This window comes from Sebastes umbrosus, chromosome 9 (genome assembly GCF_015220745.1).
Source record: "Sebastes umbrosus isolate fSebUmb1 chromosome 9, fSebUmb1.pri, whole genome shotgun sequence".
Taxonomy (NCBI): domain Eukaryota; kingdom Metazoa; phylum Chordata; class Actinopteri; order Perciformes; family Sebastidae; genus Sebastes; species Sebastes umbrosus.
Genome location: NC_051277.1, coordinates 20,039,941 through 20,053,335, shown reverse-complemented (window position 1 = coordinate 20,053,335; position 13,395 = coordinate 20,039,941). Strand labels below are relative to the sequence as shown.

Genomic DNA, 13,395 nt, shown 5'->3' with positions numbered 1-13,395 from the left:
CTCCTTTTAAAATTGCTGCAACATAAACCTGTGTTTATGTAAATTCAATTATTTTAGTCACAAGAGACACAAGACTCCACCCATACTGCAGCTACCTTTTCCTCTTCCTGTTTCTGCTTCCTCTTCTCCTCCACAGCCAATCGTTTCTGCTCCTCCTTTTTTCTCAGTTCATCAACCTTTTTCTGACGCTCCTCCAGCTGACGCTCCACTTGCATCTTGGACTTGCGTTCCCGCTCCATGATCTGAGAGTCTCGCACAACTGAACACACGTACAGTATGTGCATGCACGCAGGAAAAAAAAGTCACTTATTAGTATGTTGTCTTGGGCTAAAATAATTTCACACAGAAACTGGGATCGCCTTCTTACCCTGTTGTCTGTCTGCCTCCTCTCGCCTCTCTTTTGCCACTCGCAGTCGGTCGTCTATTCTAATTGCAGCACCGTCAATGACTGCAAACACATACGTGTGTGTATGTGGTTAAAAGGTAAAACAAATGCAGCAATTCATATTCAGAGAACAGAGGGGGGGATTACAATGCAGCATATTGTTACAACAGCTTTGCATCAAGCAGGCAGATATGTGCATGTGAGCTTTGTCAACTGTTACAGTAATAAGATGATGACTATGGTTTACCTGCTGTAAGCTACACTGACAGGGTGGTGGAAGTGGATTGTGTTGCATCTAATGGTTCGGATTATGGATGACAATAGAGCGGTGACAGGGCAGGATCTGTGGGAACCAATCTGTTTCTGTGTCAAGGTGTGGTGTCATTTACCTGGCCTATTCCCCTGAGGTTTAGCTGCTGCTGCGTTGGTTGTAGGTCCTGGGCTGTTCCCTGACAGGCTGCGCCGCTCCTCAGCTTGTGCCTGTGCAGCTGCAGCTGTATGTAGGAAAGCACACAGACACACACAGTTTACACACAGAGAACTACAGTCACATCATGCCATGACTGACAAGGCAGGTACAGTATATCAAATAATATCTAGGAAACAGAACTGCTTTGGGTACTCCAAACCAATCAAGTTTAAATCAGCCGTTTTCGTCTGTGCTTTGTTTTCCATAGGAATGCTAGTTCTAGAGAGATCCAACGGATTTGAAGCTACAGAACAATCCAGCTATTCAGCTATCTGACATAACCCCCCGCTCATGGTCAACCCTGCAGCCAGCCATACACTGCTTTCTGTGACAAGCTCGGAGGGATGGGCTGCTGTGAGAAACATGTCTGGAATCAAACCCTTTTGAGCTTCCTGGTATACAGCTAATATACCCAGGAGTGGACCACATTTTAACATAACTACTCCATAAAACATAAACATTAAATACAATCAATATATGATAAATTTCAAGTCATCCTGTGCTTGCAGCAATTTTTTAAGGTAGCAAATACAATCAACTCTACCACCAGGACTACCACAGGGTCAATAGAACTTTCTTAAGCCAAAACTGTTAACAGGAAAATCACGGTTAAGAGATACAGGGGCAGGAAGGAAGGAAGGAAACAGTGAGGACGTGATCAAGCTTTATGTGCCCTGGTATCAGCCTTTTCTCCCGTCTCTTTTACTTCTGTGTCAGTGTGTATTCAGCATTACAGAACTGCTGACGAAGAAGCAAAACGATGGTCAGTCATGTGATATTCACATTACTGATGAATACTTTCTCTCACTGTCTCCATCACTGACCTCAAGTCGTACTGTAGCCACAACCATTAAATCTGAATAATTGTGATTTGCAAGTTTCTGACAAAATTGCTGTTATCATCATTACATCATACTTATGTATGTCTCTTTAAAAAGACCAGACTGTTTTCACAAGTTTTTTTCCTATTTATGGTGCTACAAATCACATGTGCAGAGTATGCAATTTGTAGTAATTGCACTAGAACACGCAAAAGTACAGGCATCATTCAATTGGATGAAGAACATCAAAATATTAGGTAATTGATAACGTACCTTAATTTGGAAAAATTAATATAAAGATCAGATTCGCTTGTCAACCTGAAAACCCCCACTCATATGTCAGATGTAGTGTCACAGAAAGGCAAATCCAATGACGACTAAATGTACTTAAAGAACAAAAGTCCTGCTTCTCCCTCATCTTTCAGAGAGGAGACAAGATAAGAAATGGCCCATTTCCATTGCTTGTGGGATGATGTGGCAAATCATGATCACATGATGATGATGATATCACTTTATTGTCAGATAAAGTCTGAATTTTTTCTTGCATCTCAGCAGCTCCATTTGCAAATTCTACAAAGTCAAAAGTAGAATTACCGCCTCGCGGTTGTATGCCTCCGCCAACCAGTCATGTTGCAGTTTACATCCATGTCTGTCCAAAATGTCATCACGTCATCATTTTATCCTATTAGACATTTGTGTGAAATTGTCATAATTGGCACATGAATTCTTGAGTTATGGCCAAAAACATGTTTTGTGAGGACACAGTGACCTTTGACCACCAAATTCTAATCAGTTCATCCTCAAGTCTGAGTGGATGTCTGTGCCAGATGTAATACAATTCCCTCCAGGTGTTCGTGAGGTATCGCTTTCACGAGAGTGGGATGGACGTGGGGTCACAGTGACTTTGACCTTTTGACCACCAAAATCCAATCAGACATTTATGCCAAATTTCCAGAAATGTCCTCCAGGAGTTCCTATCGCGTTTACGAGAATGGACCGGACGGATAACCCGAAAACATATTGCCTCAGTGCCAGCAACAGCCATGGCTGGAGGCATTATTTTTATGTTTAAAAAAGGAAACATACATTTAACATAGACAATATATTCAGGACCCTTCAACGTACATTTGATCTGCGATTAGGCTTCATATTTATTTTGAGGATTGACTGGTGCACAAAGGAGTGCTTCTGTCTAAACTTATTAAATCTGTATGTCCAATTTGATGTCAACAATTTGTATTCACTGTTAAATATGCACCCTCCAAGCAGCGGGTAACAACACTGACAACTACTACTGTAGTTTTGCTCTGCTACATTTTCTGTTCTTTCTTTCCAACATAAAGCAGCTGCAGTGTTTTCAGATCTGCTCTTCTTTGCCATGAATAGTATCTGAAATAAGGGTGGGGCTATGTCATTTTATTTCACAATATTATACTGTATATATATTTTTTCTATTGTGATATATACAACTGTGATGGTACACACATTTATATTGTTTCCCTGTAATATTGTCATTTCACCCACCCCTAATTGGAAAAGTCGTTAACATGCTGCTGCAAAGATTTCCTGCTACTTCACATCACTTTCCACCAGCAAATCACAAAATGCTTTTCTTTATAAAGCAGCTTTAGGAATAGGGAGTTCAGCCTTATAGAGATTTGTATTCAAAAGAAGCAGCCACAAAGAATTGAAATGGTTACATGAAGGCACTTATTGGACGTCATCAAAGTAAGCCACACCTTTTACCGTGCGGTCTTAGTGCATGGAAAATACTCATGCTGTGCCCACCACAGGCACTGATCATGGCGCAGCATGGTGTGCATGTCCTATCTGTATGGAAATTTACTCTACTGCCTTACTCTCTGGAAAGCTGAGAGGACAAAGGGCCCTTCGTAACACCGGCAAAATGAGAGCTAACATTTGTTCACTATCGAATATGCTTTGAGTGCAGAAAAGAAGAAATAAGAAACATGACAGGGTATCTGGATAGATAATTTTAAGACTGATTACGTAACTTTCACAGAGATTTTGAGCAAACAATCCTCCTGAAGTTGCTGTAACAAACCAGATATCAGAGTTACCAGGAGCTGGACAAAGCAAAGACAGATGACAGAGGCAAAGCACTGATTATCTATATTCTGCAGCAGCATCAATGCTCTCCAGTCAAGTAGTAGCTTATGAGGGTCAAAGTCTGTTGCTAATGACCAGGGAAAGTGTACTGGTCACTTCACTTTTGCTCTCAGACTCCTTTCTTCAACCACTGGTAGGCTAAACAGTAGGTAAATTAAGAAAAAATGGCTGTGATTTGACTGCACTTTTACCATCTTTTATGATACAAAAGAGTAAATAATTGCTCTAATCCAATGGCTTTCAACCTTTTTCATGTCAAGGACCCCTAAATTGATAAACATTAGGTCACAGACCCCCATTTGATAAGATTTTGCTTCAGGGACCTCCATCTGATAAAATTTTAGTTCTTAGATATGATTAAGACAAGAATTCTAGTTGTCAAGTACAGTTGAGGAGATAACCATGGATAAAGTGAAACCTATAATCGGAATAGTCACTCTTATGACTTCTTATATATATTGAAAATAAACTATATCCCCATTTTTCCCTGGTTGAGAACCACTGCTCGAATCAGTCACCAATCCTGTGCCATTAGATTGTATATGTGGTAGGGAATCATACAAAGCAAACATTTTACTTAGCATGCTATGGTGCATGAAACAGTATATCACACAGGGCTGTACTATTAATCAATTTTATCAAAATCGCAATATAGCCTACTGCAATTTCAAAATCGCAGTAATTGTTAAAATCGCAATATTTGTCGCAATATTTGTTAAAGGCAAAAGTGTGTCAATAGATGTGTGTCCAGAGATGTCCTGGCCTACACTTCATATTCTACTTCAGAAAACAGCTTTTTTTGGTACAGAGCCCCTCAAAAACCACGCAAGTTTTTCAATGAACATGAGGATGATGATGTGAAGATTATAATTCCCTCTAATATATCGCAATTGCAATATCAGTCAAAATAATCACAATTAGATATTTTTTCAAAATCATGCAGCCCTAGTATCACACTGTTTGTGCAGACAGTATAGGTTCGCATATGGATTTTGGGACACTGATGAAACTGCTGTTAAACCTTCTGACAACACAAACACATTCTCCTTTACTCATGGGAATAGACAGGAAAAACAGACGGGGCTCTGTGGGCTAAAGGAGCTGATCTATATTCAGAGGGAAAAGCAATCCAATTCTAGGGAATTGAATGAATCAGAAATACATAGAAAAAAACGCATTCATCTCTCCAAAAGAAAAATATGTTAAAAGTTACTGAGCTGTTGAAACTTGATGGCTCAGGGATCAATGGTGCAGATCATGTTACTGAAATGTCCTGGCTTTGAATCTAGCCCAGAATCATATCTCTTTTCTACAACCTTCCCTGTTTCTTTCCACCTTCATATAAAGACAAAAAAAGATTTGATAAATAAATGCCAAGCACTCTGTGTAACAGGGTAACTGTTGCTAAGTGATAAACACAGCAGCTCAGGATGGATGAAGAGCTTCTCAACCATGATGAGGCCTGTATCAAGGTAGATATGGACTCTGAAATGAGATGATTCATAGCTAAATAGAGAGAAAAAAAAATTGGTAAAGCTTTGAAGGCTTACTCATCAGACTAATGCGTTAATTTACCAGCAACAATTACTTACTTAGGGCTGTGCAACATACAGTATATCAACAGTAACTCCCTGTGAATGACCTGATGCTGATATTGCAACGCAACCCATAATCGGTAGATTTTAGGGCTGCATGATTTTGAAAAAATATATAATTGCGATTATTTTGACTGATATTGGAATTGCGATATGATTTGCGATATTAGAGAGGCATATGACAATTTTTGATTATTCTCATTTTCATTGAAAAACAACACAATAAAATTGTTATGGTGTGATTTTTGATTGGATCTGTACCAAACAAAGATGTTTTCTTAAGTCGGTAGAATATGATGTGTAGGCCAGGTCATCTCTGCAGCACCACAATATTGAATTTAAAATGGTATTTTGACACATATTTCGCCTTTAACAAATACGGCGATTTCCTCCTCATCCTGCGATTTGAAAATTGCAGTATTGCATATTGCAATTTCAAAACAATGTTGATTAATTGTGCAACCCTATTAGATTTAGAATTAAATCTATGAAGGTGCAGCTCAAACCGTAGTGACTTGCACAAAATACTGTCAACCATTTAGTTGAGAACTAAAATGTTAAGTTTTAATAGTATGACTTCTTAGTACGTGACATGACAGGTTTTCGACTTCAGTAGAGGGAAGTAAAAGTAGACAGGAAAGCAAAGGGGCTGAGTAGCTAACAACAACTGTTAAGCTAAAACCATGCAGACTCTTTCTGTAGGAGCAAGACTACTTATGCATAAAATCCCTGGCTGTAATATCCAGTTTAATGAGCCTTTCTGTTACGATCGAATACTGATTTTCTGGGTGCCACAACTACAGTGGATGTACCTAAAATACGTGCAAAAATAAGAACAAGTCAGAAACAGCACTTTGGAATAAATGAACAATGACCTCTCCACTGACACACACACATTCATGTGTTGATTTAAGTGCTTAAATGAGACGGGGGAAGAGATCCTGTTTTTCCAACAGACCTCAAGAGAGCCAGGTGTGCTCATGGAAATGAAAGGAGCCAATCAGAGGAGCCATCTCTCATCAATCCATCACTATGGAGATTTGCATACATTAACATAAATCATTGCTGCTGCATCATCGACAGACTTCAGCTTAACACTTCAATAAATTAGAGGGACAAAACCACTAGTAATTAACATGGCCCTTAATCATACACCAGGTTGATCAATGGCATTATCACAGCTAGATAATCATTTGTACGGCTGCAAACTAACGATTATTTTCATTGTCGGTTGATCTTTTGATTATTTTTCTCGATTAATTGATTAGTTGTTTGGTCTATGAAATGTCAGAAAATGGTCGATCAGTATTTCCCAAAGCCCAAGATGATGTCCTCAAATGTCTTGTTTTGTACACAACTCAAAGATATTCAGTTTACTGTCATAGAGTAAAGAAACCAGAAAATATTCACATTTAAGAAGCTGGAACCAGAGAATTGTGACTCAAAAATAACCAAACTGATGGATCAATTGTCAAAATAGTTGGCGATTAATTTAGTAGTTGAAAACTAATCAATTAATCGATTAATGGTTGCAGCTCTAATCATTTGTTCAGGTATGTGTAGCTAGTAGTGTTAGATACTGTTAAAGATCCAGTCTACAGTGGGCGAACTGCGCCATTTCCACTCAATCATCATGTGGTCATCAAAAAGGTCATCACGTGGACCTAGTTTAACGTGATGTATTATAGTCTATGATTATTAATCTGGTTTAGAGCTGCAATGATAAATCGATTAGTTGTCAACTATTAAATTAATCGCAACTATTTTGATAATTATTCGGTTTGAGTAATTTTTTAAGAAAAACGAAAGTTTAAATTCTCTGATTGCAGCTTCTTAAATGTGAATATTTTCTTGTTTCTTTACTCTTCTATGACAGGAAAATTAATATCTTTGAATTGTGGACAAAACAAGACATTTGAGGACTTCATCTTGGGCTTTGGGAAACACTGATCAACATTTTTCACCATTTTCTGACATTTTAGATCAAACAATTAATCAAGCAAAATAATCAACAGTCTACTTGCAGCCAAATCCGGTTGGTAATATTGTGACATGTGTACAGTTAGTATACTGAATATACATATAAGTACAGCTATTGTGATACTGATTACAGTATCATCCAGCAGTTTTAGGTAATAGTAATAGCTCAAAAACACTGGAACAACATTGTGAGTGCAGCACATATACATATTGATTAGATCCAACCTTCAGGCTGCAGAGTTATTATGGCAGCAGTAAAGACCACCAGGGGGGCTGGTGATGACCCGGCTCTGCAGGCCAGAAAAAAGAGAACACTTAACAGGAAACAGGCCAGCCTGCATTACATCATAACACGTCTAGTCGAATGCTAACAATAATCAAATGCTACTTCTCTAAATAACAAGCATCTTTACAGGCTCTGTCACAGAGACAATGTCGGTATAGTGGAGAAGCAAGAGTGGGTTAGGACTCTTTTTAGTCCCTCCTTCCAACTGCAGCCCTTAATGAGCCTTGCTGCCTGCAAGGTACAATCAAGTGGGTTGTTGCACAGAAAGTGTCTGCGCTAGGGCTGCACGATTATGGCCAAAATGCTAATCACGATTATTTTAATCAATATTGAGATCACGATTATTTATTGATATTAGGGAGAAAATGTTTTTATTGCTTTCACTTCCACGTTGTGCTGCATTCCTGCTAATGTACAAATCTTTGCATCAAAAGAAGACTTCAAATAAGTTTCTTCTTTACCTGAATTCAGTGAGAGCAGACAAGTAATATACAGTATACAAGTAATATACAGTATATTAATCTTCTACTCTGGACTGCAGCCGCAACATTCAGCAAAGTTTTTCACAAGCTGAAAAAAGCTTCTCCCCAAAAATGAAGCCAAAACATGTCGATTGTCTCCTGGCGGCTGGTTGAGGAAGCGTTTCATTTGATATGCAACAAATGTTTCTGAGTGGAGCACGCATTTTAAACGTCAATATCGCAGTCTAACATATTCATTTAATTGTGGGAAGCCAAAATCGTGATCGCGATTAATATTCGATAAATTGTGCAGCCGTAGTCTGTGCTGTTTAATGCAAGGATGGACAACCATAAGCCACAGAGTACTAAAAGTACGTAGAGATACTCAACTCCATCCAAAACACAACAGGTCAATTAACCGACCAAAACAACTTTAACCAGCAATTAATTTTGTTAATTGTATCCAGAATCAGAGAAACTGCCTTGTGTAGTCCTACTTGGCTTCAATAAAATCATCATCCTTCTTGGCCACCTGTGGCACACGGAGCTTCCCGTCACTGGCTCAAGATTTCAGGTCCTCAGAGAACACTGCTGCTGATGAACGCTCACACACGTGCACAAACACATGCATGCACAAACACACACACCAGATCTTCAATGAGATTACTCAGGACCTGTTCATGCAAAGGTAAGCCTTGGCTATTTGCAGTGCTGGCAGGATAATGATGACACATCCCAGTTTCCCAGGGAGTCTCCTCTTCCAGGTCGACCATATTCTCTAGTGGAGATGGGCATTGAAAGGATATCATCATATCCAAAAGCATTATCAGTTGGGAGCTAAAACAGAGCACGTACAGTACAGTGTTAAGTTTCATTAAGCAATCTCTGTTGAGAAAATATATGGTCAACTCTTTTTATGAATACTACAAAAGTTACCTATAAATTACAAGTATTCCGGTATAACTAGTTACATGCCAAAAAGGTAGGGATGTCCTCGACCACAGAAATTCTTAGTCTACTAACACTCATGATACGATTTTGATGACTTATCGATTAGTTGATTTAATCGACAGATCTGTAAAACTGAGTTTCACCACAAAGAATCACACAAAAGCACCATTTTTTAAATCTTGTGTTTAACAGAGATCTGCTCATAAGTTTCTTGGAAACAAGTCATTCAGCATGAAAAAAACATTAAAAAACAACTAATCGACTAAAGAAATCTTATTTGACTAAGACCAAAACGAACCATTAGTTGACTAATCCACCAAGAAAGGGCAGCCATACAAAAAGCAGACTGTAAATAGACTTTATAAGATTATTTCACCTGTAATTATTTAACAACTTAGAACCAAAAGTGCCAAACTAAACATCTAACTATTTGTGACAAATACATTGTCTAATTAACACAACTTATCTTTTAGCTGTCTGTAGCTCGAGTACCACATTAAACCAAACTTTGACACATGCCTCATAGACGCCACAGATGTGCTTCGCAGTTTTATGTAGTTGTTTACAATGTGTCAGCATCGACAAGAGTAACTGACTTTTGATAATTGGACAATTTGGAACTGGTTGCAAATGTGAATTTATCCTCAAACCCCCAAATCTCTAGGCAAAGTTGTCAGGGAACTTGTGTATGTGCATGCAGCTGTGTTGCATGCAAGTCTTTTCTAATGGGAAATGAAAGAAAAATAAGAACAATCCAAAAAGAAACTAGAAATAATCAACGAACCAAATGATTCCTGCCCTTAAACAATATACTGACCTTAGTTATAGCCTATACAAATCAACATGTTTTGCTATTCAAATTTTTGGTGAGCGCACACACTTATACTGTAATACATCCCGCCAGTCAATTCAAAAGGTTGAAATAAAATCAAGGTGGGACATTTGTGATAGAAGAGCCAAGCTAAGTGGACAGATCCAAGAAACTACAATACACACTGAAACTGAGGCTGATCCATTTCCTCCTTTGGTTAAATCCGACCAATTCAGAAATACTTCTCATGCTTTTAATTCTGCAGCAGCAATTGCTGCGCCAGGATCAGGATAACCTTGCAATGTGACTTGCAGTTGTGTTCATAAACGCAGGGTACATTTTTTTATCCTTGCTCACATTCTTGTGGAAATGACCGTGCACATGAGCTAGATTCCTAGCATTATTTTATTATTGTCAGTCCTCTCTGCAGAGCAAACTGACATCCTTTTAGTCCTCGCAATGGCAGGATTCCCACATTTCAACTCTAAATGTTGTGGATATTTTCATAAAGCCACAGAATTGGGTGGATGTAAATTCCAGATTGAAAATACTGCATGGAAAAGTGAAGGGGAAACAGGAAGAATATGGACTAAATACGGTCCAGGAGTAAAACATGCCTACACCCACACTGGGTATGCAGAAAACTCCCCTTTCTTACCCTTAAACAGTAAAAAACTGTCAGCCCAACTGCAGCTCGAGTGATAACAAACTGTGCATTCATGCCCACAGATGCAGACATAGTAAACATCCATGTCTACGTCTGGAAGGGGCCAGCTGAGGCAATGGATGAGAAGCATTGATAGAGACTTTGCTGCTGCAGTTGGCATACATAGTACTATTTACAAAAATGCAACATGCCTTTTGCTTAACAGATCAAGTTTGTGACATATAGGGCTGCTGGTCCAACCAAAACTACTTCTACTGTTACGAATATGTGCAATAACATGCTGATCACTCGGTGCAATAATTATATGATTATCTGACTGACACTTTGTGCAATAATCTGGCAAAACTGTAATCTGGCAAAACTGTCATCTCATCAATATACATATTATATTTTTATATTTTATATTGTATTATCTTTTATATTTATATTGCACTCTTTTTTTATTGTATTATCTTTTTTAGCACCTATGGGATTGTCACAATCTAATTTCATTGTACTACACAATGACAATAAAGGGCTTGAATCTTGAATCTACTTTATCACTTCATCAAAAGCAAGCAAATATGCAGCCTTCTTATCAGAGCAGTGTGTCTGACACACTAGACTTTATCTCAAATTCAGGTCAGACTTTGCTGCTGCAGTTGGCATTCATAGTACTACTTACAAAAATGCAACATGCCTTTTGCTTAACAGATGACATACAGGGCTGCTGGTCCAACCAAAACTACTTTATCACTTCATCAAAAGCAAGCAAATATGCAGCCTTCTTATCGGAGCAGTGTGTCTGACACACTAGACTTTATCTCAAATTCAGGTCAGACATTGTTATAGTTTACCCTCCTCCCTGGAGAGTGGAGGGGGGTTATGCCATATGTCAACAAATGAGCACAACTGTCCAATGCATATAGAGCGGCACTTTTGTACAAAATAAGAGTTTTTAAGCAGCTGGTCTGTAAAACTAGAATAAAGTTGTCTGTCTGGTGTATCACAATATCTGTCAATTTAACCACTTTTGCAGTAAAATATTTTTATACAAGAATCTATTTCATTTCCAGCTATAGTTTTGGTGCCCTTGGCGAAATTCAGATTTGGAGCATGCAGTATAAATGAGATATTTTTGATGGTGTATTTCTGGTGTGTTCTTCATACTATGACAGTTTTCCTAAAATTTACCGTAAAGGTCCCATATTATGCTATTTTTTTCAGGTTGATACTATTTTGTGTTTCTACTAGAACATGTTTACATGCTTTACATACCCTAACCCTGGAGAGTGGAGAGGGGGGTTATGCCATATGTCAACAAATGAGCACAACTGTCCAATGGATATATAGAGCAGCACTTTTGTACAAGATAAGGAGTTTTTTTTTAGCAAGCTGGTCTGTAAAGCTAGAATAAAGTTGTCTTGTTGGGTTTCTACTGTTGGCAACCACTTTTGTACAAGATAAGAGGAGTTTTTTTCACGCAAGCTGGTCTGTAAAGCTAGAATAAAGTTGGTTTCTACTGTTGGCAACCACTTTTGTACAAGATAAGAGGAGTCTTTTTCAGCAAGCTGGTCTGTAAAGCTAGAATAAAGTTGGTTTCTACTGTTGGCAACCACTTTTGTACAAGATAAGAGGAGTCTTTTTCAGCAAGCTGTTCTATAAAGCTGGAATAAAGTTGGTTTCTACTGTTGGCAACCACTTTTGTACAAGATAAGGAGTTTTTTCAAGCAAGATGGTCTGTAAAGCTAGAATAAAGTTGGTTTCTACTGTTGGCAACCACTTTTGTACAAGATAAGAGGAGTCTTTTTCAGCAAGCTGGTCTATAAAGCTGGAATAAAGTTGGTTTCTACTGTTGGCCACCACTTTTGTACAAGATAAGAGGAGTCTTTTTCAGCAAGCTGGTCTGTAAAGCTAGAATAAAGTTGGTTTCTACTGTTGGCCACCACTTTTGTACAAGATAAGAGGAGTTTTTCAAGCAAGCTGGTCTGTAAAGCTGGAATAAAGTTGTCTTGTTTGGTTTCTACTGTTGGCAACCACTTTTGTACAAGATTAAGAGGAGTGTTTGTCTGTAAAGCTAGAATAAAGTTGTCTTGTTGGGTGTCTACTGTTGGCATCAAGTCACACAGAGAGAGAGAAGCACTTCCTGAACTCTTCCTGATCAGGATAGCAGATGATCACTTCAGACAATAATCCCCCTGAGTGATGATGAGTTATCTAAAGCTACTGTGGGTTACAACACAGTTAGCTTTCATCAGAGTTGGTCTGTCTAGTCTAACACAGTCACACAACGTGCACTGTGTTAAAACAGCGTGATTAAAACGCTGTAAAGTAAAGTGAAGCTAAAGTAAAGCGAGGTAAGCTAGGCGCCAGATAGTCGTGATACGTCAACCGGCTTTCAGGCTACAACACCTCACAACTTCAGCTAACAACAAGCACTTTAACTCGCTTTTTCCACAACGTATAAACATCTCCATCCACTAGGGTGGTTACATTCAATCCACACACTTCATGCTGGAAGAAGAAGCAGAGTTTCCCGGCTCCATTGTGAGCAGATAACCGGACACAGAGAGAGCTAACGTTACTAGCCTCTTCTAGCTTCACCGTTCATTAACCCGGTTCAACGGCAGCCAGCGGTACAAAGTGAGTTACTGCCTTGTTTAGACATAACTGGGTTAAATAAACGACCACTAACGTTGAGTGTTTTCTTACCCATTTGGGCTCGCAAGCCTTTGAGAGTCGTAGCACCCTCCGCCGCCATTTCTATGAAGTTTCTCCTTCTCTGTTTTCTCTGTGCTTGAAGCTGAGGAGGCGCGTAACCCTGGATGTAGTGCGCGCAACACGCATCGCAGCCGGTAGG

At 38.9% G+C, this 13,395-nt stretch overlaps 1 protein-coding gene across 1 annotated transcript in view; it reads right to left on the bottom strand.

The window, feature by feature from the left end:
* map7d3 (MAP7 domain containing 3) overlaps nt 1-13,395 on the bottom strand; it is a 37,919-nt gene extending 24,524 nt beyond the window's left edge. The window contains exons 1-4 of the mRNA XM_037780017.1: nt 13,248-13,395; nt 775-879; nt 368-448; nt 96-259 (exon numbers count right to left, since the gene is read on the bottom strand). Coding sequence (XP_037635945.1) covers nt 96-259; nt 368-448; nt 775-879; nt 13,248-13,296 — 399 coding nt within the window. The 5' untranslated portion in view covers nt 13,297-13,395. The remainder of the gene's footprint in view (nt 1-95; nt 260-367; nt 449-774; nt 880-13,247) is intronic.